General features: G+C 43.2%; 2 protein-coding genes across 2 annotated transcripts in view; one reads left to right on the forward strand and one right to left on the reverse strand.

Moving 5' to 3' along the window:
• The first annotated feature begins 218 nt into the window (after positions 1 to 218).
• FAM8A1 (family with sequence similarity 8 member A1) lies at positions 219 to 8,483 on the forward strand. Its single transcript, XM_018559624.1, has 5 exons — positions 219 to 282; positions 2,390 to 2,510; positions 5,323 to 5,446; positions 6,488 to 6,627; positions 8,020 to 8,483. The coding sequence occupies exons 1-5, from the start codon at positions 219 to 221 to the stop codon at positions 8,159 to 8,161; spliced, it is 591 nt and encodes a 196-aa protein (XP_018415126.1). The 3' UTR covers positions 8,162 to 8,483.
• A 10,679-nt stretch (positions 8,484 to 19,162) lies between these two features.
• Positions 19,163 to 26,663, reverse strand: part of NUP153 (nucleoporin 153) — a 69,952-nt gene continuing 62,451 nt past the window's right edge. Inside the window, exons 20-22 of the mRNA XM_018559625.1 lie at positions 25,654 to 25,917; positions 22,877 to 23,027; positions 19,163 to 19,400 (exon numbers count right to left, since the gene is read on the reverse strand). Of these exons, the coding sequence (XP_018415127.1) occupies positions 19,328 to 19,400; positions 22,877 to 23,027; positions 25,654 to 25,917 (488 nt within the window). The 3' untranslated portion in view covers positions 19,163 to 19,327. The remainder of the gene's footprint in view (positions 19,401 to 22,876; positions 23,028 to 25,653; positions 25,918 to 26,663) is intronic.

Genomic DNA, 26,663 nt, shown 5'->3' on the forward strand with positions numbered 1-26,663 from the left:
GACATGACGTCACGAATCGCTCTGATTGGTTCCTGGCACCGATCAGCGCGGCGCTGATGGGCTCAGTGTATTCCAGTGATGGCGCAGGCTAGGGAAGCAGCGGCCGTGGAGCTGCGGGAGAGGAAGCCGTGTACTGGGGGGCAGACTCCGGATGGCGGGGGTCCGCTGAGGTCGGAGGATAAGATGACAGCGGCTGAGTACTCCCGGAGGCTGCAGGAATGGCTCTGGAATCCACTCCCGCCACCAGCAATGCCGCCACTGCACCACCTCCTCCGGCAGCAGGTGAGAGGTCACCCTAGCCCTTGTCACTGTCTCTTATTAGTCCAACCTTTAGTCACTATCTCTTATCAGTCCTTGTCAATGTCACCTATCAGTCCTGGCTTTATCAGTGTCTATCACTTCAACCCTTGTCACTGTCACCTATCGCCCCAGCCCTTGTCACTGTCACCTATCAGTCCAGCCCTTGTCACTGTCACTCCAGCCCTTGTCGTTGTCTCCTATCACCCCAGCCCTTGTCACGGTCACCTATCGCCCCAGCCCTTGTCACTGTCACCTATCAGTCCAGCCCTTGTCACTGTCACTCCAGCCCTTGTCGTTGTCTCCTATCGCCCCAGCCCTTGTCACGGTCACCTATCGCCCCAGCCCTTGTCACGGTCACCTATCGCCCCAGCCCTTGTCACGGTCACCTATCGCCCCAGCCCTTGTCACGGTCACCTATCGCCCCAGCCCTTGTCACGGTCACCTATCGCCCCAGCCCTTGTCACGGTCACCTATCGCCCCAGCCCTTGTCACGGTCACCTATCGCCCCAGCCCTTGTCACGGTCACCTATCGCCCCAGCCCTTGTCACGGTCACCTATCGCCCCAGCCCTTGTCACGGTCACCTATCGCCCCAGCCCTTGTCACGGTCACCTATCGCCCCAGCCCTTGTCACGGTCACCTATCGCCCCAGCCCTTGTCACGGTCACCTATCGCCCCAGCCCTTGTCACGGTCACCTATCGCCCCAGCCCTTGTCACGGTCACCTATCGCCCCAGCCCTTGTCACGGTCACCTATCGCCCCAGCCCTTGTCACGGTCACCTATCGCCCCAGCCCTTGTCACGGTCACCTATCGCCCCAGCCCTTGTCACGGTCACCTATCGCCCCAGCCCTTGTCACGGTCACCTATCGCCCCAGCCCTTGTCACGGTCACCTATCGCCCCAGCCCTTGTCACGGTCACCTATCGCCCCAGCCCTTGTCACGGTCACCTATCGCCCCAGCCCTTGTCACGGTCACCTATCGCCCCAGCCCTTGTCACGGTCACCTATCGCCCCAGCCCTTGTCACGGTCACCTATCGCCCCAGCCCTTGTCAACTCAGCTCTTGTCACGGTCACCTCAGACCTTGTCAATGTCACTTGTCACCCTTCACCCCAACCCATGTCACTGTTACCTATCACCCCAGCCCTTGTGACTATCACCGGTCAATCTAATCCTGTCACCTCAGCGCTTGTTACCTGACACCCCCAGTCCTTATAACCTGTCTCCCCATGCCTTGTCACTATAAGCAATCTGGCACTATCATCTGGACTCCCACCACCCTGGTACACCTACAATAGTTGCCATCTGCCCTTGCTGACTGCCAGGGACACTGTCTGATAATGATTTTCTGTTGTCGATGGAAGTGTTCTGCATTTCAGTATTGGCACCTTCCCAGGGATGTGACACTTCACTTCCGCTTGACTTCTCTACAAGGATGAATGTGCAGATCTGAAGGCTGGTTGGCTATATAAGAGACACTAGCTGCTTGGAGAATATGGTGGTTTACCTTCACCTGTTGAATTGCAGCTTGACAAGTTCCCCTTTTCCTCAGTGATGCAGTGTGGGTGACCGTTCTGAGGTTGTGGTTGACCTGGTTTGCATTGCGTTGCATTTGCCTGGATGGAGCGTTGACATGTGTTTGTGTTGGAGGGAAAGCAGACCAACCGCAGCCACTCACAGCCATTGCCTTCCATTAGAGGCTGTATGGTGGGGGAAGAATATGCTGGTATTGATGTACGGGTTCGGCCACCCCCGTGCATGAGTCCATTTCTTACTGTTTTGGAGCAACTTTTTTTTTCATGTAACTGTCTTTACAAACTCAATTCATTCTGATCTGGACTGTCCCCGGCTCTCTACTGCTTGATATTTTTCAGACATTACTTGGAAATAGTTCATGCTCCTACAGGGTTCTTTTGTGTTTTATGTCTCATGTCAGAAGACCCCAAACGTTCTATTGTATAATTGTACATTTAATTCATGGTAAACAATATTGATATGTACCTGGTGTCATTTCTGTTCTTGTATGTGTAGTTTCTGATACCTATCAATGGAAAGCTCTACTTCATTCTAATCTGTTTTGTTGCCTGTTCAGGTCGGGAGTTCATTATTCCAACCTTGGCCCAAAGGTTCAGAGCGGAGATGGTGGACTTCTTCATTCTCTTTTTCATAAAAGCAGCTGTCATTTTAAGCATCGTGCATTTCAGCGGAATCAAGTAAGTTTATTGTGTTTAGAATTACAATTGTGTGACAGGCAAGGTGTGTCTTTTGTCTTATCAGTTCTGAGTGAAAGGATATTTGGATCAAAGCATGTGACAGTCATTTGTATTATTATTTATATGCTTCCACATCTGTTTATTTCACTTGACCTTAAATGCCCTCAGCAGAAACCACTGAGGTCAGTGTTGACTCAGCAACAGAAATCTAGCACTGAAATCAAGAAAGTTACCAGTTGACACCCAACACAAACGTTTGGCTAATGGTGTGTGTTACCTGAACGTTAGACACAAGATAACAGTTGGCTGATCAGGCCACCATCGCATGTCCACTCCTGCTAAGTATGGAATGGAAAATCACCAGCATTCACAGGGATCAGAATGTGAATTCTTGTTCCTTTTTATTGAACATGCGTCTTTAAACCCGTTTCGGGGCCGCGCAAGGTCCCTTATTCGGGGTAACCTATAGTAACTGTCACCCTAAGAAGGGACCCTGTGTGGCCCCAAAAGGTTGGCTTTGATGATGCATGTTCAATAAAAAAAGATCAATAATTCACATCCTGATCCCTGTGAGCTCTAGTGATTTTCTATACCTTGGGGTTACGCGGCGCCATCCGTGTCATCACTGCATGCAGCACTAACAAGAACTTTACGTTTATGGAGTGCAGGTGATTTACAACAACACTACACTCCTGCTAACTGACATACCTTGGGTGAGCAATTAATTGGGCAGACTTCAAAAGATGGTTCCACTGTTGTCCCCATCCTTCCCATTCCCATGAGGTAATTGGCTGCTGCTGCCTCTTCTTCATTTACTAAACGTGTGCTCACTGTGCTTTCACTGCACACTGTGGGCTTCTTGTGCATTATAAGCTGCAGCAAGGCAGATAGAACTCGCCTCATTTCCTGGCTGTAGGATGTTCAGCACCATCAAGCCTCTTCTACCCCAGCCTGACTCTCCCTGACCTGCCCCTTTCATTCATAGGATATCCGGACTTTCAATCATGGAGGCTCAGTGTCACATATAGGCATTACCTAGGGCAGTCTACACGGAAATGCAGCCTGCCTGGGAATGTCCACTCCCCCAGACTGACACCCACCCATCAAGGCATTTAAAAAAAAAAAATTAACAATTATTTGTGAGGTTTTATACAAAGATACAAGACATCTACACTGACTGCGATATTGGTGGACAGTTCTCAGGAGAATAAAAGGATCCATAGACGGCGGGCAAACAGTGTTGATACATACATATGAATTCTAGTTTACCGCTTCACATACCAACATTACTAGATTACTCTAGTACACAGTGTAGGATGATATTTTGTTTGTAGCAGTTCACCATTTATATATCTCTATAGCTGTCGAGAAACCTGTCGGTCTTAACATTAAGAGAGGAAGAAAGCGAAAGAAAGGAGGTAGAGTATATACATAAGAGGAAAAGGTGAGAAGTGGTAGAAGTGTCTCTTACCTACCCAAATAAAGTTTAGCACGTCCCTTTGACGGGATCGAAGGTCAGAGGCTAGTATTCTCACTGCAAGGGTAGAAAAGTGCTATAACAGTTTCGGTAGTAGGGTCATTTTACCTGAGGATATTCTACCTGTGATGGACAGTTTTAAGGAGTTCCATCTATGCATCTGAAACCGTAAGGTTTGAAATAGTGGTTTATAGTTAGCTGTGTATAGAGATGAGGTGTTGGTTGTAATATAGATTCGCAAATATTTCAAGTGGTCACTTTTCCAACTATAAGGGAAAGATGTTTGTAATGAGCATAGGGTTTTAGGGGATATATTCAAAGGAAGTACCTCAGTTTATAGCCAGAGACCAGCGAATACCTATGGAGTTCCTCTTGTAAGTTTGCTAAAGATAGTAGTGGTTTTGTTAGGGAGAGGATGCAAATAGTGTCAACTTGAATTGTTGCAATCGCATCTGAATCCCCGAGAACACGTGATGCAAGCGGTTTGATACATAAGGCGTATAGAAGGGGAGACAAAGGGCACACCTGTCTGGTACCATTGCGTATTTCCATCAAGGCATTTTAATATTTGCATAGCTCCTTCCAAGAGCCTGCGCACTGCTCTTGAAGAGTGCTTAGGCGGGCTGCTGTGCTGTTTTACAGGAAGCTATGTGCAGCACCCTACCAACAGGCATGAACTGCATTGCACAGAGAGGTACAGAGGCCCAGTGATAACATCTGTGGGTCTAAAATAAGATATGTGATGAAAATGGAAAGGTTTTGTTTAAAAATTTCATTAGCATGTTGATGGGGGGGGCGGGGCAAGGAACACAGGAAGGCAAAATATAAGCAGAATGTTTTTTTCTGAAAAGCTAGTTCACACCAGCCATAGTGCGTTGCGGTCTGATTGGTGCCGGAACGCACTGGATCGTATTCTGGCCAGCTCACTTTGTTTTGGGGCATGGCAGTGCATTGAAGTCCAATGCAATGCAATCGCCCACACCGGAATGGCTGGCACATCAATGCCTGCTGTCCGGTCCGGTGCAATCAGAAAAAAATATCGCAATTTTACTGACTGCACTGGAAGCAGGCACTGATGTGCCATACGTTCTGGTGCGAGCAATGGCATTGCGACTGTAGGTCGTGGCTACGGTGCTATTGTTTTCAATGCACCGCCAAACCCTCCTCCCGCCCCAAAAACAAAGTGAGTGGCCGGGATGCGATCCAGTGCGTGCCGGAACACACTGTGGCTGTTGTGAATGAGGCCTAAACCCTTCTGCTGGGGAACTTCAGTTACATATGATATGACTTTGTTCATTTCTAGGTTGACAGTTTTTTTTCCTTATCTTCCTATAGAGATATTTCTAAATTTGCGATGCACTACATCATTGAAGAAGTAGACGAGGATACCTCCATGGAAGACCTGCAGAAAATGATGGTGGTGGCACTTATTTACAGGCTTCTTGTTTGTTTTTATGAGGTATGTGTGAAGTATTCCCTTTCTTCTAAAAATATTGGAGTGGTAAATGTTCATTAGCTCTACGTTTCCTCATTTGGCTTAAAGTGGGCTTAAATACTTGGTAGCCCTTCCAGTCTGTGTTAAAAGTGGCCAAACCTATCACTATTTCTACCCAGAATTGTGGACTTTGTACCTAAAGGAGCACACCGCATGAGTGGTACTGAGGCCGGAGTATTAACATTACTTCAGTGTTCCTGATGTGTGGACTTTTACTGAGGCCGGAGTATTAACATTACTTTTGTGGAGCACTTCCTCATTTACTTCCCACTAAGGCCAAATCCTTCATAGGAAAGTGTTGTGTTAGACGTGAAGTATATACAAAGGCAATTAGAGGAGGATTGCAGGCATACATGTTCAGAGCGAGGACATTACATCAGTGGATACCGGGAGCAGCGCCATGGAAGTAACTAACATACAACCTTCGCCTCTACTCCCTATGGTGGAGAGAAACTCCCTTTTATTCTCTTTTCTTCCTTATTCATCTCGTTACACTTAGGTGTGCAGCCTTACTATTGCTGCTTTGAAAGTCAGAATGTGGTTTCTAAAAGGAGAACACCTCCAATGACTCATGTATATTTGCATTTTGTTGATGGCCTGCGTGCAATGCGTTTTTCTGCACAAGAACCACAGGCAGTCACCGCCATTGTTCTCCATGTGCCCTGTTCCCACTACAACACACCAGAGCTCACCTGTAATCACTGCCAGTCACTGCAAATGAAACTCATATGTGGCACATGAACTTTTTTTTTTTATTATTGACATTTTGTGATCTGAATTTTGTAACACTTAAATAAAACAAATGTAAACTGTGCAAAGTGCAGAAACATCGCAAATCACCGACCGAGCCCCACCAGCAGCCCGGACACAGCGGACACTAGCCGGCTCTGCTTTGTCCCTAATAGAACTTGGCACACACTGGGCCCCGGCACTCGGCATACATATGAACTTATGTCTGCGTTTTGTTTTGTTTTGACTAAAATGTTTTGTTTTTTTCTTTTTTAGATCATCTGCATTTGGGGAGCAGGTGGTGCAACTCCCGGAAAGTTCCTGCTCGGCCTTCGGGTTGTGACGTGTGATAACTCTGTGCTAGTTGCTCCAAACAGAGTGTTAGTGATCCCTTCCACAAATGTTAATATGACTGCGTAAGTACCATTTGGTTTTTAAAGACAATGGGGGGAATTTATCAAAACTGGAGCAGCTGTGCATTACAGCCAATCAGCTTCTCTCTTTCAAATCTTAAAGGTGCCCATACACCTGCCGATTATCTTTTGATAATCGGCAGGTGTATGGAAGGCGTGCGACCGTTTCTACTGTACGGTCGCACGTCTTTTGTCTTACGAGCATGTTTGAAAACCCGACGATAATCGTACGATTTTCCGCGAGTTTGTGGCGTGCTCGTAAGACAAATGCCGCTCGGGCCGGTGTGCGCAAGCGCATACTGCCCGCTCATCATTGCAGTCTGCGGGGCGGGCTTTGCGATGATCGCAAGTACGATCTGCCTGTCCAAGATAGGCAGATCGTATGTTTTTTTAATTACCTTACAACCATCGCAAGACAAACGTCTTGCGATGGTTGTAAAATGTATGGCCAGCTTAACTGAACAAACTGAAGAGAGCTGATTGGGCAGAATCTGGAGCAGTTGCCCATAGCAACCAATGTAAAGGCTGGTAACTTTCACATGAAGCTCTCTGTATAATAATTACCTGTATATTAAAAATCCAGATTAAAGCTGAACCCTGGGTACAAAGTTTTAATCAAAAAATATGTTCTTTTTGTTAATCAAAGCCGCATTTCAATGCTCAGTGCAGCTAACATCTGGTTGTAAGGTTGGGCACACACCTTACAACCATCGCAAGACTTTTGCGATGGTTGTAAGGTACTTAAAAAAACGTACGATCTGCCTATCTTGCATAGGCAGATGGTACTTGCGATCATCGCAAGCCACGCCCCCTGAGGGTCGGGCTTCCGATGACCGCAATGCCGAATGGGCAGTGTGCGCTTGCGCACACCGGCCCGTCCGGCTTTTATCTCACGAACATGCTACACACCCGCCGAACATCGGCGGGTTTGCAAACCTGTTCGTAAGTTTAAAGTCGTGCCACCTTACAGTAGTAGAGGTCGCACGGCTTCCACACACCTTACGATAATTGTACGATCGCCGGATTTCCCGCGATTATCGTACGATTATCGTAAGGTGTGTTGGGACCTTAAGACGGCACTGCCAGGCCACCGGTCTTGTAACTTCTCAAAGGTAGTGTAGTGCCAGCAGTAACGGCGTCATTACATTGCCAATCGCTATATTGCGCAATGCTGTGGCGGATCGGAATGACCCGGGGTTCAGGCTGGATGGGGGGGGGTGAAGCTTCTCTAGGTATCTGCCGGAACTTCCAATTGCCTGCTCTTCGTACCTGTCAGTAACTTGTGTCTTCGTTACATTGAATGTCACTAACACAGGCCAGTGTTAGTGACTTTTTTGTAACGTTATTTATATTGCTTCTTTCTGCGTCCAAATTTGTTATGGATTTCTTTTATAGGTCGACGGTCCGAGCGGTGATCAAGAATTTCTCCATTGCTTTCTTCTTCCCGGCATTTATTACATTGCTATTCTTCCAGCATAACAGAACAGCCTATGATATTGTAGCAGGTACCATCGTTGTAAAGAGGAACATGAGATGATGCTTTACTAGTCATTAGAACATTGGCTGGCCTACACACCACGGAGTTCCTCTGGAAACCTATTTATTAAGCTTTTTTTTGTAAAAAATCAGTTTTTAACTGTAAAAGGTGTTATTGAATGCAAGATAATCTTCATGGGGCCACTCGATGGCCATCTTCATTGTTGCTTCAAATTATCAGTATTGTCATTTGGAGGAAACGGCTCTGGATTCCGAGATACATATAGAAAGTGCTTTTGAAATGTGGACTTTCCATAGGTTTGTATAGACTGTATGAAGTATATTACTAAACCCTGCACAGTCTCAGGCTGAGGTATGAAACACTGAGACGTTGCCTATAGCAACATATGAGTTTCCTTGTCTCAGCTTACCAGTGGTGGTTGGACCAAATGCAGCCCAGCTCGTTGGGTATCTGTGCTTGGTATATTTTTTTTAAAGAGTATTCATAACAGTCTAAAGGAAAAGATACTTTACAATGGCCAAACATGTATACAGAATAGACGTTCCCCCAGTGAGTGAGTGAATGAAATGCCACAGTGTCCAATCAAAACAGATTACTGCTGAATTACATAGAAGTAACTATTTATAGTAAATAATGTCTATTAAAGCACAGTTCCGGCACCCCAAAACCACCCCCATGTGTGTGTTTCTTTAAGATGTCTTCATGCCAGTTACATGACACTATAAGATAAAATGATACCACTATAGTGTGTAACGATTACACATCAACCGATATGGTTGATAACCTATAAGCATATGTGTAAGAATACCACCTCCTATGTGGAGCAATGAGGTGGAAAAGGAAGTTATACTCCAACCAAAATGAGATAATTAATCAGCCGGATGGCTTACTTTATTGATTAGAAAAATATAATTTATACATTTAGGAGAGTATGAGCACAGCAGACACCGTGACACATGACACGTAAGATCCTCTTCTTCAGAGCTGATCCAGAGAGTGTTGTGTCACCCACTGCATACTGTAAGTACAGGACACCTATGACATGTGATGTAACCCAGAAGAGAGCTAGTGCTGGTCCATGGAGCAGTGAGTCTGTGGGGGCAGCGTTAGAGAGGAGGGGGAGTGATGCAGCAAGAGCGTTTACATTGTTAGATGAAGCTTAACTCCACTGAGCAAGGTGCGGAGTCTCTGCATAACACTCCAGATACATATTACATACATACAGGTGAAACTCGAATAATTAGAGCTTTAGAATAAGTGCTGCAAAAGGGGCCCAAACCAAGTACGGAGTACATATGCATGCTTGTACTTTTCAGAGGTCCGATATTGTTCTATGTACAATCCTTGTTTTATTGATTGCATGTAATCATCTACTTTTTTGAGGTTGTGGATTTGTGGTTCTTGGGGTTTTCATGAGCTGTAAGCCATAATCATCACAATTATGACAAATCACGGCTTGAAATATCTTGCTTTGCATGTAATGAGTCTATCTCATATATTAGTTTCACCTTTTAAGTTGCATTAATAAAAATAAATGAACTTTGCACGATATTCTAATTATTCGAGTTTCACCTGTGTCCTACTGATACAAACTCCAAGCTGTCCTATTAGATTCACTTGTGTCCCAGCCAGGAATAAAAGATAAGCCATGCAGTCCTATTTAATATAGCAACACCCCATCAGAACCCCAATTACCTTTCAGTTACACTGGGGTTCTGGGCTTAGCACTTCAGCTTTTCTCTTTGCACTGATTCCCGTCTATATACGTATATTTAATAATGGTTATATTGGGACAATTGAACTAGATCAAACTGTATACTGCATGCAGAGTCTTTGTGGGTGTGAGATGGCAGCCAGCGAATGGGTGGACTGCAGTATTTAGCCTCCAATGACCGCTAAAGTGTGTTTTGGCAAAGTTAAAAAAATGAACCCACATACACTTTACTACTTATTTGCAAATCAGACACGTTTCCCCCAAGTTTTCCCTCTTTACCAATGCTGGAAAGTCCCTGTTGATGTGCCAGACATTGAGTGAGCTCCTAATGTTCTGTTATTAGCTGACACTGAAATCTCACGCAGTGTTGTCACTTCTCCTCTGCAGGAATACAGGATGTTGGGTGCTTACTGGATTTCTGAAAAATAAACAGGCATTTTTCTTTTCTTGCAGCATTTTTAGAGAGACAAACATAGTGAAATCGGATGTGTCCTCTACCCATTCCCTTTGCTTTAGTTTCCATCAATAAGTCCACTGTCCTTTTTAGTTTAAGGGCCTATTCACACTGGTCCCATGAGTTCATCGCACAACACGCCTACTGTGCGTTAACAGCATGGGAGGTGCATTGTGCTGCTATTCATTTGAATGGCACCTCAAACGCCCCTCCTGTAATACGATCGATCGCAATACCGTGCTTTGTAATGAAAGAAAAGTAGTGCGATGAATGCATCGGGCCAGTGTGAATGGACCCTAAAGGTATCGCAATTGCACACTCCTGCATGAATATTGAAACCAGCCGTCACAGATGTAACAAAGTCTTTTACACTTATGAAATCACTTCCTGATCATATGTTTCAGACCCAGAACAAGGATTTCCTGTAGGTAGCTGAGGTTTTTTCCTTTTTGAATCAGCTTATCACAATAATAATTTGAATGGCAATTCAGGAGGTAGAAATGATAGTTCTTCATGGTCACAGGTGACCTGAGTTACATATAACTTTAGAACCAAGCGTTACAGTTCAGATTTCTGCAGATCTGCATGTCATTGCATCAGACTGTCACACAGATTATGTAACTGGCTGAAATCTTGTACCGCTACTTCCTATAATCATATCCCTGGAGGTTATTGTCTAAATAAAACACATTGTCACAACAAAGTTCCCTTTGATACATGTCACACAAGAAATATTGAACATTTTCTACAGTGTCAATAGAAATGTACGTATTTCTAATACTACACAGTGGAGCAGACAAAAACCTGAAGCTGATTGGTTGCTGTGCAAATCTGCTCCAATCTCTCATTTTCAAATCGTACCTGAGCAAACTGAAGAGAGATTCTGATTGGTTACAACGGGCAACTGCTCCAGTTTTGATACATTCCCCCTAATGTCATTTGCTGGCTGTGTGATGTTTTTCCAGTACGCACCCCTGATACACAGTGAATGTGTAATGGTCCCCACTCTCCTTTACTGCTGCCAGTCATGAGCAGAGAAAGGGCAGAGTGCCAGCTCTACACCGAGCATCTTTGTACATGAATCGTCAGCATTTCTCCCTGTGCTTCTATAGTAATACATCAGGTCTGTTATTGGGTATCATTGCTCTGTGTGCAGTTCCTACACAGATGCATGGAAGGCAGGTTTTCATTTGTAAAAAGGCCGCATTATTACAAACATTTCAGCTTTCTAACCAAGTTAATGTAAGACCAGTGAAAGAACTGTGTGTGTCAGTGTTGTTACTGTGCTTGTACAGGATATTGAAGCCTCGGGCCAATGGAAACGATGAGCCCTTGTTTATTACCCTGCCTACAGGGGATGCTCACACAGACTGCACTGGAGGAGATTGATGAAAAACACAAACATTGGAATTTTGGCCCGTTGCAACAAATGGGGTATCAAACGCTAAACTTTGTCTAAAACATATCAATAGTAAAACGATGAGGTCTAAACATTTAGTCCCTGGGGACGGGGGAGGGCAAATCGAATACAGAACTTCAATTGTGTGTTTACAACAGAAAATGGTGGCGTTCAAGTCCATAATAGGAATGGTCGCACCACAACCTCAAACCTCTATGGCTTCAAACTGATAATGTCCAGAAACAGACCAAATAAAAGGTGATTAAAGCACACAGAGCCGATGACCTAAACCTACGTGTCCTCAGAGTGACGCACTGTTCTTGTGACACTATTGCTTCTGATTTTTACAGATGCTTTATTTACTGGCTTGGTACCAAAAGACCGATCCTTTTTTTAAATAGAAGCTCCACATTGGCCTTGTGTCAAAGTCTTTCCCAAATAGCTACAAACCTTTAATGGACTGGCAAAAGGTCATGGGGGTTCCTATATTTACAAACGGATCAAAGTCTTTATCAAACGCGAGTATCTTTCCCAAAATAGAAGTGGAGCCCACAGGTCTGTAGTTACTTGGTAAAGGACCACATAGATGAGTTTTTACCGGAAAATATAAAGGATAGTGAACATGTATTCACAAAAGACTGGAATTGTCAAACACATCTACTTTCTTTTTAGACAAAGCAGCGGCTGTGGATAGAGTATACTTGGACTTTACCAAAGCATTTGACAGTTCCATGCATAAAAACCTGAAGTTTTAGGACAGGGATGGCCAAACTCCAGCCCTCCAGCTGTGGTGAAACTACAAATCCCATGAAGCATCTCTCTCCGGGAGTCCTGTCTGTGAGAATCTTGCAAAGTCTCATGGCATTCGTAGTTCCACCACAGCTGGAGGGCCGCAGTTTGGCCATCCCTAGTTTAGGATCACTTTAAGGTCTGCAGACTAAGAAATTTCAGTCTGTAAATGAATAGAAAACAATGATAGACCGTGACTAAGTGGTGTACCTCAGGGGTCAGTGTTGGGACTCTTGTCTTTTAACCAATTTTTTAACGCTATAGCGTTGGGGATTAAAGTACCATTTCTGTGTTTGGAGATGACCCCAGGCCATGTAGTGCAATGAAGTCCTTACAAGCAGACCTAATTGCACTGTTTGGATAGACATCTATATGACAAATGAAGATTAATGTTGATACATGCATTTGTGGACTAAAAACATGAATGGTAGACCATAGACTTCATAATAGCATGTGATGCCGAGCAGAAACTTTCTTATATTAACCTCCCTGGCGGTCTGATTATGTCAGTATTTTTTTCACTTTTGAATTTCCCGCCGCTTCCGCCCCCCTGCGATGCCTTGCAAGCCCCCCCATGTGATAACAATTTAAAAAAATATAAAAAAAGTTTTAAAAATTATTAAATAAGTGTAAAAACAAACAAAAAAACCTGTAAGTCCCCCATGCAAACACGCGTCAGGTGCACGTACTGATGAAAAAGAGCGCAGTACACGTTGGGTATTGACGCGCACACCAGAATGAGAGCAATAATTTTAGGGCCAATATTTACACGTATTCCTGAGCTGATGACCTGTAGGGGCTTTTAAAGCGTCGTCTATGGACTTTTTGAGATACTGAATTTTGTCAGTTTCACGGACGCACAATTTTTAACCTGCGATGTTGGTTATCTATTTACTTGCTGTAAACTCATCTTTTATAAAAATGGGTATTTTGTGGTTTTGGGCATATAAGTGCATTTTTCACTAAATTTTGGGGTTTGATAAGGAGTTGCACTGATATTGTGCAACATAAGAATTTGCAACTGCCACAATTTTATTCTATAGGGTCTCAGCTTGCAGAAAATATGTTTGGGGGTTTTACGGATTTTTAGGCATAAAATGTGGATTATATCATGTAAACAAAAAATGAAAAAAAGGATGTTGATCCAGAAAATATTAGAATACCACGAGGGGCCAGGAATTCATTGTTTTCCCCATTGAAGCAAATTAAGCCATGATTTATAAGGTTGTATGCCTTCATCTGGAACAACGAACGCTATAGGTTTCTGTCTATGGAGGTTTTCTTTTTATTTATCTTGTTTTCTCTAAAAGTGAAACTTAATGGTCCCCTTTTCAACCCGATTAACTCGGTCACTGTAACAGACATGATGTCATTGATTACCATGAGAACAGAGTTTATACCTGAAAGAATGCTGGATGTTGGCAGAAACGTTCTTTCTCAGAAACAGAGGATAGTCAGACTTCCCACACAGGGTTACTTTCCTCCCCCCCAGACAAGCCAGCTCCAAGACACAAAAACCAGGATCTCTCTCTCAGCTTTGTCCCCATGTACACCGGTGATGCACAGAAAAATATGGATTCCCAACATACAGGATCTAGTCCAATTCCAGGGATTGACTTGGCACAGTGTAGAGAGAGAGAGAGAAAAAAAAAAAGTAAGTGGATCCTCCCTGTAAAATGAAATTCAGTAGAGACCATTGTTTGAAAGGGTCATTACAATCAAAGGCTATTTCCAGGTTAAAGAAAAACCTACAGCCCATGCATCACCGTGCACACAGACCAGTGCTTCATATCAGTCCTATTAAACATGTGCGTGTTTACCGCCGCTACATGAATCCTTGCCACCAGTCCATGCGCTAAGCTATGCCTTGCCTATTACATCACCACGGACTTCATCCTGACGGTTTATCAGGACTATTCAGAAGAGCTAACCTGTGTGCGCAAGAACACATGGGTATTTATAATATATCCGTTTTGGTCAGCACAGCAAAGTAAGCAATGTTCCAATAGAGTAGAAATACACGGAGGATCACCTGCCCCTTGAATAGGAGAAGTGCCGTAGACTTAAAGGGGTTCTAAAGCCTCAGTTTTTTGCCTAGATCTACTACTATCAAGCAGTAACTATATGCAAAAAGTTCATTAAAAAAACGATTTAACAGCGGTTTAAACTTACCTCGCTTTCGTTGCGTGCTCCCGTCCGAGAAAACGAAACTGCTCCGGTGGCCACAAAGCATCTTGGGGCGGGCGCAGTTCGGATTCTCGGCCAGGAGACGAGCAGAGAGGCAAGGTAAGTCTATGGACGCGTGCACCCGCATGCAGACACCGTGGGACAGGAAGTGCCAGCAAGCAGAGAGGAGTCAGCGCTGGAACGGAGAGCCGCCGCACCGCTGGAGGGACAGATGAAAACATCAGGAAAGACGATCGGATTAAGAGACATAATTTAAGGTAAGTGCTAACATTAACATTGGGGGAAGGGAAAAAATATCCTTTAATGTCACTTTAATTAGATGTGGACAAATATTTGCAAACAACAAATGGCAGAGTTCATTCATGTGCATGGTTCTTCATTGCACAGATATGGTCTTTTGAGGTCTCCTTGTAACACACATTTCACCGAGTACACAGTGGATTTGGAAGTGAACTGACACAATTGTTGGATGTGTGCACTATCATCTTTGTTGACTAAGTGGCATACAACTGATTAATTCATTTTGAATTCATTATTCAATACCGGCAATGTAAAATTAAAGAGCAAGATAAAATATATAGCTCTGCATCCATATGACATGCAGTTTCTTTATAGTCCATAGTGAGTTATTCACCTCCTGGCTGACAACATCATTTATAGATTAACTACATAAGTGGAAAAGGTTTGGCATATTTGTCTTTTTGCAATACCACCACAAATACTGGCCAGTGTTATTCCCTGACTTGCACTTTTCATAGATTTTTATTTTTTTATTTTTAAAAAGAGAGCCTCCTCTTTTGGCATACAATGCTCCAGTAAGCAGCTTGTGCATGGCGATTTCACCTCACAAAAATAGTTAGTGCTGGGTAGGACCGTGGCGCACTGAAAGTGGCAGTTGCTGTAACATCAGACAAGTGACTTGTGGGAGTCTGCTGTTGATTTAAGCATTTGTGACAGTAGCAGCCCGGTTTCTTCTGAAAAAGGGTCACCTATTGTCTGGGTGTCATTAGAATAATCTTCTTTACTTATCATTCTATTTGTCAGGTAAATGTAGGTCGTACAATACATATATAAACAAACAGCTTTTGCTCAAACTAGCTATTGATTATATACTGTATGTATAGCATTTCTGTATAATACATCTAGTTAAACGCACATGTACTTTAAAGGTGGGCTAGTCCAGTTTCATTTTAACATGAATTGTAACCTTTGCTATATGATTTTTGAAGATTTTAAATGTAATCTTCCCTTACAACATCCAGACTTTGTAAAAAAAAAAAAAAAAAAAAAAAAATTTTTTTAAAAAACAGAAAGAAAGAAAAAAAAAAAAAAAACATTTTCTGAAAGCACAGGACAGAATGAATAAAAAGAAGATGGTTGCTACCAATTTTGAATTCCATTATATTTGCACATAAGGTTTATCAGAATGATTTTTTTTTTCCAATAAACACACTAAAATCACTATTGGCACACAAAAACACCACAACTGGCAAAATTCCTAATAAATCTAACAACTAAATTTGATTTGAATTAATATTTGAAAATATAACATTTTGATTTTTGAAATTGAGGCAGGTAGTGAGGATCAGAGGGGATACTGCTCTGTAGCCGCGCATAGATCTGGAACATGTGGCTGTACCGGGTGGGAGGATTTGACAGGTGCAACAGGATCAGGGAGGAGTCTTTTTTTTTTTTAACTGGCTTGTCATTCACTGATCACAGATTATAATGTATGCAGCAGAGTCAACTGATACTATTCTGCTATTGCTGAAGAGACCATGACATTATAGCAGAAGGGAGAATATAGCCGACATAAGGTACACTGACCTGGCTAAATGTGATTTGTACATTTCTGTTCCACCGTATGCCTTACAGTAGGGATGTCCCGATACCGATGCTAGCATCGGAATCGGGCCCGATACACTTACAGTGAGAGGGTTAAGGTGTGCAAGGAACAAACCTATTTGTGACAAGGCTCTGGACCTAGAGAGCGCTCCGCAGCTAACGCATTACACGAGGCGCTGCAAAGCACCATACACCACCACAGGGACCGCAGGTCACATTCCAGGCTAGCCCCACAATCTTGGATTAGCACAGTCTGGATACGGCCTCAAAAGTGTGGCTAAAGAAACACTGACCCACATGGCTGCATAAAGACGCTCAGCAGCATGCAGATGAAGTCCATTGACGCATAAAAAAGAAAATACTTCATATATTGTGTAGAAAATAAATTAGCAATATCTAGCTGGCCCATGGCTTTTTTTGCCAGTGTCCAAGTCCTTCTGTAGATAGCAGGATTACCCAACCATCCCAGAATAACTGAACCCAGTGTTCCGGCCCAGGGGTAAATGGAACAATACATGCTATAGTCAGAGTAAAGGGGAGATGACACTTAAAAACAACAGGTTTTCCAGATCTTTGGGCACTGACAATTTTAAGTGAGGCTCTTTTTAGCATTCGCTGAGGGCCCATTCACACCACATCCAGATCATCTCCAGACCAGACTGTTCACACCAGTGCAGTCCGTTCCAGATGAGAGCAGAAAAATAATGTATGTCCATTTTGTATGGTCTGGAAGGCACTGGAACTGCGGGCAGGTTCACACCATTTTCCGGACCAGATCTGGCAAATGGTGTGAACCTGTCCTGAAGGAAAGCTAGGGGAAACGAGGAGCACTAATGTTGAAGTAAAACAGGAGTTGTAGGAGTCCCATATCCCTGGGAAAATTAGGCCTGTATTCAAAATAAAAATGGCAGAAAATCGAAGTTTAAGCAAACTTGTAGGACCATAAGTTCCTATAAAAGAGATAGGAGTAAGGAGAGAGAAGTACTACAAGGAGGGAGCTGAAACTGAGTTGCCAAGTGACAGCCAAGAAACCTTAAGAATTTAGAGAAGATCTGTAAAGAGTGGACCAAAATCCCTCGTGAGATGTGTGCACACCTGGTAACCAACTACAAGAAACGTCTTACCTCTGTGCTTGCCAACAAGGGATTCTCCACCAAGATCCAAGTTATGTTTTGCTTGGGGATCAAATACTTATTTTACTCACTGAACTGCAACTCAATTTATAACATTTGTATCATGTGTTTTTCCGGATGTTTGGTTGATATGCTGTCATTTAAAATACACCCATGATAAAAATTATAGACCTTTCATTTCTTTGTAAGTGGGCAAATGTACAAAATCTGCAGGGGATCAAATATTTATTTTCCTCACTGTATTGTTCCAGTATTTTCACGCAGACTAACAAATCAGAAGTGGATAGAGGCCTAGTAGACACAGAGGAAATATGACACACTGGAAGCAAAATCTACAGTCCAGCAGAGAGTAGGCACGGCCTCCAAAACTAACGCTGAGCACACACCAATCCCGATAACTTACAGACCAGCCCCAACAGTATATAAACATCTACAGAGTATCAGTTATCGATAGTACTGGTAGAAAAGAAAATCATAGAAATACATTTTCTTCAGCAAACCTCCTAGGACACTAAGCTGCAAAGTTTTACTTTTTGGGGGGAGAAGGTTAGATACATAAGAAAAAGTGTAACGGGGAAAGACAAAAACCTTCAATATGATAACAATTTACTTTCAGGCATATGTCAAGATCAGAATAAGGATGTGCACAACATTAACATTGGTAGAGTTAAAACAAGTCATATTTTATCATTTTATTGATGGCATTTATCCAATGGTTTTACATGTTAAACTGTTATACTGTAATAAACATGGCTTTAATATTAAACTTACTAATTATCCAAAGTCACCACAGTCCATTTGAGTAAATATAAAAATATATACTTAATACTTTGTACAATACTGGTTTTTGGTCCAAACAAAAATGGATCAGAAAAGCCAATAACCTAATACCTTAAAGAATCTCCAATTTTCTTTAAAGACTATTTGAATGGAATTAGGCAACTTTGAATAATGAGATTTACATACAATAAAATTTGAGACATTTCTAAACAAAAACGAAAAAAAAAAAAAATTGCTGCAACACAAAATTAAAATTTCATTCAAGTTCACAGATTTAGGTTATGTTGAAAGGTATGCAGAAAAAAAAAAAAAAATTATATTTACATGAATATCAAAGGAAAAATAAAGGCGAAGTAGAATGGAAATAGAAAAAGGGGAGAAAAGCCTATCTTAGAAGAACTACATATCTAACAAGTCCAGAGCAAAGGACCATCCTTGACTCAATCTTTTCGCTATCAGAAAGGTTTTGGTGCACAGTACACTCAAAATCACACATACATCAGCACAACGAGGCATAGAAATCACTCATTTCCCTCATCCTCTACACTATACAGAATTCCTCCCTTGTAATTACAATTTCAAAGCGTCGGTAAAATAGTGGTGCAGATGAAAAAAGGTACGTATTGTACAAAAGCCATTCGCTGTGCGCGCTATATTTGCTTATATAGCCAGATCATGCCAAGTCAGGTACTTTAAAAGGTGACAGATTTGAGTAATAAATTTCACGTCACCAAATGTGTTTTTTGAACTGGGAGAAAAGAAAGGGTTAGGTGGTACTTTCAGATTGTATTGTCCTTGAATAGATCTGACTTCAACTAAACACAGCATGAGGTACACTCCAGTATTTGCACAATGCAGGACACCATCTCTCAGAAGCAGCTGATAGCTCAAATGTATCAGTTTTCTATTTTCTTCGTCTAGCAGTCTTAATTTTTCGATTAGAAATTGAAGATGGGGTTAATGTCTTTCCATTACTTCTGTGAAGAGAGAGAGAATATAAGCCAGCAATACTAAAGATTAATACTGTGCAAAATTATTACACCACTTGGGGACAACAAAAACAAGAATAGTGTGCCACACTAAATTAAACATAATGGAGACGGGCAGCAATTATAAACAGTTGTAAGTGCGGGCCTTTCCTGGCCAAGAACATAGCAGAATAAATCCTTAAAGTAGAACTATGGGGTTACGGCTTTTCCCCATAGTTCTCCTTAGAGTAACGGGAGGACACAAACTAGCGTCCTCCCGTCACCTTAGGCTCAGTATACAGCGAGCTGCTGCTCATGGTATACTGAGACGCCGCAGCTGAAGCGGATCCCGACAATTGTGCCAGGTTCCGCCCATCCACATGACTGACAGCTGGCTCTGCCTATCTAGAGGCAGAGCCAGCTGTACCTGCCCCCTACCCGGCCGTTCCGCCATACAGCGCAGGCGGATCGGAGCGGGGAATCCAGCCCCTCCCCTGGCACGGCAGAGAACTGTGACAGGATCGAGAGGTGAACGAACGCCGGTATGTGTTCGCTCACCTCCTGATCTACTGAGCCGACCTGTGACAGTCTCATTGTCACAGGTCGGCTAGAACTAGGAGGTGAGTGAAAAGCACTCACCTCATAGTTCTCCTTTAACCTGACCCCAACACAGTGCAATCCTTAAAACAGCTATTACCACCATCCCCATGTTGCCCCACACTTTAGTTTGAATGATCCATATGGACGATTCCATATGTGCAACTAGATTTCTGCATCTAAAAAAGAAGTTTAGAACAAGGCTTGCGATTCCAACTGTAGGGCAAAAAGTTAGCCAAAGGCAGCCTTTCTGGAGGAGGCAGTCACAGCAGTGCAAGCTGCCCTACCCAGAATGTGAGCAAATGGCACAGAGCCATGCTGATAGCTAGCACTTTAGTGGACCTTGAAAGAAGAGTCTCAAATAGAGCTTATAAAAACTAGAAACCATGATAGGGAAATGATTCTTTATCAGTCTTGAACGAGAAGCCTTTGCTCACCACCTCAGAGCTACACTACTTGGGTATTTCTTTGCTTCCTCTATTTCGGTCCCCTCTACTATATCATTAATCTCCAGATATAAACACAATAAATGGCTTGTTCTCTATACCTTAGAAGGACAAGTTAAGAGTGTGATCCAATAGTGGAAGGAACATTTGCGAGATTCTATAAATCTCACTTCTAAGTTCACTATATTAGAAGAGTGAAAAAAATAGTCATTTCTTTTGTGTTAATTGAGGGGCACATTGAGTTATACTGCCACCTACAGGAGTATTGGGACACAGGCAAACGGAAGGGCATCCCAGGATAACCACCCGTTATCAGCATATCTGGGTTTTTTTTTGCAAGTGTTCTAGAAGGATGGGCGTCTTTTCTTCAGCTCAGTTGTGTAAAAGATGAACCTATTTTTGCCAGCACCATTTTACTTTCATGTTCTTTCATCAAGACTCCCCACCATCGCTGCTAGAGTTGGTCTGATTGCAGCTATGTAACGCAGCCGCCCTGAGCCCGACTTTTGGAGTGCAGCATCTGTACTCCGTAGGAGTAGTTTGGAAGTGACCTTCAGGCACTGGGTTTAATTGTAAGGTGCTTTCCAGGTCCCATTGGTAACAAATTAGCCACAGAGCGCTCAACAGGTCCCAAGCCCTGGGCATTGCCTCAGTGCTTGCCCTGTCTCTGAAGATCCAATCTATGAGAAGGCTTACTGGGCAGAGGCTACCTCATTTTCTCTGATAGCACGGTACGTTTTTAAAAATGTCCCTACTTTTGGGGAACCTCTAAATTGTCCTTACTTATTGGAGGTGGGAAGTACCCTGTTTCCCCGGAAATAAGACCTACCCCGAAAGTAAGACCTAGCACTATTTTTCAAGATTCCTGTAATAGAAGACCTACCCCAAAAACAAGACCTAGTTGGGTGGTAGCAGGTGAGGGGGAACTTGAAGAGCAGGAGAGATGGTATCAGCCTGCAGGGACATACTTTATTAAGGGGATGACTGGAGACTCCCTCTGGCCAGCGCAGTGACAGGGAGCTCTCCAGTACCATACTTCACCAACTGCTGTCCCCCTGAAGGCACTGCTTAATGTAATGGTACGGTACTGTAATGTGTACCGGTAAAAGGAGGCCAGTGCTGTAGAAAGCAAGGCTGCGGCGGCGGAGGGAGCAGAGTCGCATTAGCCGATACTTCCCCACTCCAGAGCTACCATGCAAGGGACAACCTGGTCCCCAGTTATAGAAGAAAATCGGTCTGCCACAATGAGGGGGGGGGAGTAACTAAACCGAACAATTTAAGTAAATGGTAGCTCCTGGTGATTAGCCCAACTGGCCTATTCACAGTGTACTCAATGCCAGCGGTTCTGAACTCGGAAAGCACTCCACAGCCAACCTTTTCTAGAACAGAGTCCAAAAAGCATCTCATGTGGAACCCATAACATGGAAGCCATCAGGACCCAGATGTAGTACTCCAATAGCCAGTTTGAGGGCAACCTCAACGCTGCAAACAGACCGCTCCAGCAGTAATGTAGAGAAGAATCTGGACGAAAAAAAATGTGTGCGAAAAGTATCGTCCGAAAGTGCCTTTTTTTGGCCAAAATCCCTGGTTTCTCTCCATCCCGCTGGGCGCTGCTGTGTCCCAGCAGGGAGGAGAGAAACAGTCACAGGAGACTGAGCGGTACGGTAGGAGAGCGCTGTGAATGGCCGGCGTCTGTCCTCCCCGCACCGCTCAGCCTCCTGTGACAGATCAGGAGAGCGTTGTGTGTGGGCGGAGACAGCTCTCAATGCTGTCACAGGAGGCGGGCTGACAGTGCGGGGGAGGAGTCAGTTTTCAGATAGAGCTCTTCTCCCCACACCGCTCGCTCAGCCTCTTGTGACAGCTGATCCAGGATAGAGAGCAGGTACAAACACAATTATTGATCGCTGAGCGTTTGTACTGTAAATAACTGGAGGACAGAGTATGTTTACTGTGTCCTCAATCATGAATGAATGGGAAGTGATCTACATCACTTCCTATTCATTCATGATTGTGGATACAGTAAACATACTATGACCTCAAGTTATGAACAGGAACACTCGGTATAGAGGCTTCCTATTAATTTAGAACATGGGCTGCAGAAAGATTGCGGACTCTGTGTCCTCAATCTCTTTCTATTTTAAAAAGGGAAATATCAGGGGTCTGTTTAGACCCCTAATATTTCCCCAAAGCCCACACACTGAAGACATCCATCCTAGGATTCTGCCAAAAAACAGACATGCTGGTAGTGGGGGAGGTTATCCTGGGCTGTCCTACAGGCTAGCTTTTTTTAAATTTATGCCAGTATCCAACCCTCTTGTAAGCGGAAGTGTAACCTGAAGGTTAAAGACTTTGTTTCCCTCAATTGACAAGAAACAGTATTGTACATACCCTGAAGATGAATTTCAAATTGGAAATATACTGCTTAAAGTAAATTATGCTTACCCCATATTAAAGGATGGAGTCTGATTAAATGCAAAACTAGAATTGCCAGGCTGTGCCGGGTTAGCACCAGAATTTGAACCAAAAGTAAATACTCCTGTTGAGCTTGCACCACCAAAGTTGAAGTTTGCACCTCCAAACTGAAAAGAACCACCTGAAAACAAAAATATTTATTTGTTACAACCCTGTTGTACAAGAACATAGGACAGGAATCACATTTGGAAATCACATTTACAAATCATGAGTAGAAAATTGTAACCAAATCAAAATAAAAATAGTCATCGTCCCAAAAAGTTTCAGTTAAGTACTGTAATACAATGAAATTGAAGCTCACCTGAATAGACCCATCAAAGCTTTCAAATCAAGGCGTTCAAGCTGACCCCAACTATAGTTGGCTTCATAAATACCTGTTTCACCCAGTTGTTATACATGTATTGGTGACTGCATAAGTGCATCGTTGCACTGTCAGTAAGTGCCAAATCACAGGTAGATGCATTGTAGGCGAGTGCAGAAAAACAAACTGTCGTGTTGTCGATAGAAGTGCACAATGTTGCAGTGTCAGCGAGTGAAGACATGCATGTTGTTGAAGTGTCTATGAATAAGGAAGTGCACACTACTGGGATATTAGCAAGTGTAAAAGTGTGCATTGGAACTGATAGTCTGTGGTAATGCAGAGGTGTGCGGACATGCAGTGCCAAATAGTGCAGAAATACGTGGGGGTGTGGTGTTGGCGAATGCATAAGTGTGTGGAGCTGCATTGTTGACGAGTGGAGAACTGCATGCTGCTTAAAGTGCAAAAATGGGCATAGATGTGGAGTCAGCCAAAGCAGATGTGAGCACAGCGTGTTATCTGTCAGTGCAGAAATGTGTGGCGGTGCAGTATCAGCTGGTGCAGATGTGCGCTGCAGTGCATTGTAGGCAAGTGGGGCCTTGCATCCTGCTAAAGTGTGATGTCAAATGGCTCAATGCACATAAACATTTAGCAAAGTATGCATCTTTAGAATCTAGATGAATGTTTTGCTAAATGTTAATGAGCATTGAAGCCATTTGGCTAGATGCACACTCTGCTTCTGAAGCCAGGAGAAGTGGCAACCCTACTGACCAGTCTTTCCCCCCTTTGAAGCCATGGCCATCACACCTTGCCTCTCACCTGCCAAAAGGGGGGAAAGAGCTTTAAGTTAAAAAAAAATTAAAATAAAAAAACAAGTGCCGCGGGCAGGGCCTGATGTTTGGCTGTGGGTGAAGCATATTTATTGCCGTCCATTCCATGTAAAGGCCAGTGGAATACTCAACTGCACACTTGTGGACATAAGTAGGTGAAAGCAATCCTCGCCATTGCTATGGAACTCTTTCACTTTAGCAGAATGCCTGGGTGAGCAGAAGCTGTCCCCATCACTTGCTGGGTCTTTTATCTAATTATAGGACGCGTAAGTGGACAGTATTTAAAATGAAGGGGGTAATCTGTGTAGTGTTTAATTGAAACTGTACAAAGCAATGTACACACTCACGATTTAAGCTTGGTTTAATTATGTATTGAAAGCTTTGCTGGGTCTGTTCATGTGGTCTCTCAAAAAGTCCTATTTGGCACAATGCTAGGCTTAAATATTCAAAAATATATAATTTTTTTTTTTTTTTCCGATTTGGATAGAGTGGTGCAGGGAAAGAACCACAGTCAAGTTTTGAAATGCCATTTTATCCCACGTAAGCAGATTTACGCTTCAATTGACCGGATCAATATCCATGGGAATAAAGGGGTAAATACTTTTGTTGGCACCCGAACAGAAATAGAGGGGAAATCTTCCAATAGGGACAATTGTTCCAATGCTAACTCTAAAAAGGGGATTTTCTTTACATTGGAAAGAGATCCTCTCGCTTCCTGTTAAGTCCCAATGAGAAACCGATGGCAAAAAAATGCTGACAGCAGCTTTAACTCTCACCTACTCAAAGCAAATTGGAAAAAAAAGCAGCTTTGATCTCAAGGAGTTCTGGTGATAAATGGTCCAGCTTTCTCAACCAGCCCACAGTTGGACAAAATGTAAAAGGTGAAAAGAGGTGCCGGCCACAACAACTGAGGTGAATCGAAAAGGAAGACTAGAACTGCAATGGCCAGATCAACTAAGGTGTTTCCAAAAGGAAGACCGGTATTGTTGAATCCATATTAACAGAAGTCAATCTATCTCTGAAAGGAAAAACAGAATTGTGATGGCTAGATCGACTAAGGTGCTTCCAAAAAAGACTGGAATATGATTTGGCATAAAAACCACCTATTTTTGCTTACTTCATGTCTGTAAAGGTGACGGCTAAGACTGTACTAAGCTAAGACAGACTGCTAAGACTGGAATACAAGCATTATGGAGTATGCAAATAACTTCAATATAGAGGATGTTTTCTCTGTATATAGAAGGTAACACTAGTATTCACAAGCCACTATTATCAGGTTAACTAGGGTTCTTCCAAATCATTTTTAAACACGACAATCATGTGTACGATATTTTGTAAATGAGCCTAGACTATTACAACTGAATACAAAGCCAACCATATTTAAAAAAAAAAAAACTTTCAAACTAGAATTCACATGCTTTCTACTCTTGCACCCTATGAATTAAAATTTGTATAAGATATAAGAGATTAAAAAGGTTATATATGGGACTTGAGTTAAAAAAATAAAAACAAAACTGCATTGCTGAAAAAGCGATGTGTAAGAGCTGCACTTCCACCCGAGTGGGCTTTATTATCAGAGAAATTCACATGTAGCTTCTGAAGAAAGGTTTTCTACATACCAGCAGGAGGAGCTGCATTGGCTCCAAAAGTAGGCTGTGTACTTTGCTGTCCAAAGCCTGGGGGCTGTACAGTGCTTGACATAGACCCAAAACTTGGGGCAGTCTGGGAACCAGAGGGAAAGCCAGACACAGGCGCACCAAAAGCTGGGGCATTAGTTTGGGCAACAGTTTTCCCAAAAGTTGGTACAGAAGTGGCAGCAGCCAGGCCAGGTGCAGCTGGTGCTGACTGATTTACGCCAAAGATGAATGGAGTTGAGCTGGTACCTGAAAAGACAGCACAGACAGAAAGAGATCCAAGATTAAGCAATATTACAGTATTTGAGTAAAATATAGTAACCGTTATTACAAAACTGATAAGCAGTGACATTTTCATAAATACCTACCAAACTGAAAAATATACCTAAAAAAAAGAAGTGTAATAAAGCCTCCACTCCCCAAAACATAGTATTATAGTAGCTTATCGCTCCTTCAATATTGTAGCTACATGAATCATTTTTTTGCCAGCCTCTATTTAACACCTCCCACTATCAGCAGGCATCCATCATGAGGATCCCCCAAAAGATGTGAGGGAAGCACATTAGACCATAAGTAAACATAGTCCTCGCTGATAGACAAATCAGTCTATCCACAGATCAACTTTCCCTCTGACAGAATGTTGCATGGAGGTGGTCTGGAGTGCAATTGGGACTGCTTGGAAAAAGGCTACCACCAGCCCCAGGTTGTTCATGCAAAGGCAAAGAATCGGATGACTCCTGGACTGAAGAGTACGAGTCTGGGAGCAGAGTGTGAAGCTTCTGGGTGGGAGGCACTCTGGCTTGAACTGTGTCTAGGATTAGACCCAGATATTCTATGTGATTAGACTGTTTCAGTGCTAATTTCTGAAGGTTCAGAATCTAACAAAACCTCTGCAGGGTCAGGACTACATGGTCTGCTGGAATTTGTGCTGACTGATAAAGGGAGACTGATAGCCTGGGTGGATTCCATGCGGAATTTCTTGGCCGAATGAGCTT

The sequence above is a fragment of the Nanorana parkeri genome, unplaced genomic scaffold, assembly GCF_000935625.1.
Source record: "Nanorana parkeri isolate BGI_ZX_2015 unplaced genomic scaffold, ASM93562v1 scaffold408, whole genome shotgun sequence".
Taxonomy (NCBI): domain Eukaryota; kingdom Metazoa; phylum Chordata; class Amphibia; order Anura; family Dicroglossidae; genus Nanorana; species Nanorana parkeri.

Excerpts from the sequence above, each read along its gene's own strand:
- FAM8A1 (XM_018559624.1), top strand. The coding sequence starts at position 219 with ATGGCTCTGGAATCCACTCCCGCCACCAGCAATGCCGCCACTGCACCA. Across the intron at positions 283-2,389 it reads ACCACCTCCTCCGGCAGCAG|GTCGGGAGTTCATTATTCCA; the intron begins GTGAGAGGTCAC and ends TTGCCTGTTCAG. Across the intron at positions 5,447-6,487 it reads TTCTTGTTTGTTTTTATGAG|ATCATCTGCATTTGGGGAGC; the intron begins GTATGTGTGAAG and ends TTTCTTTTTTAG.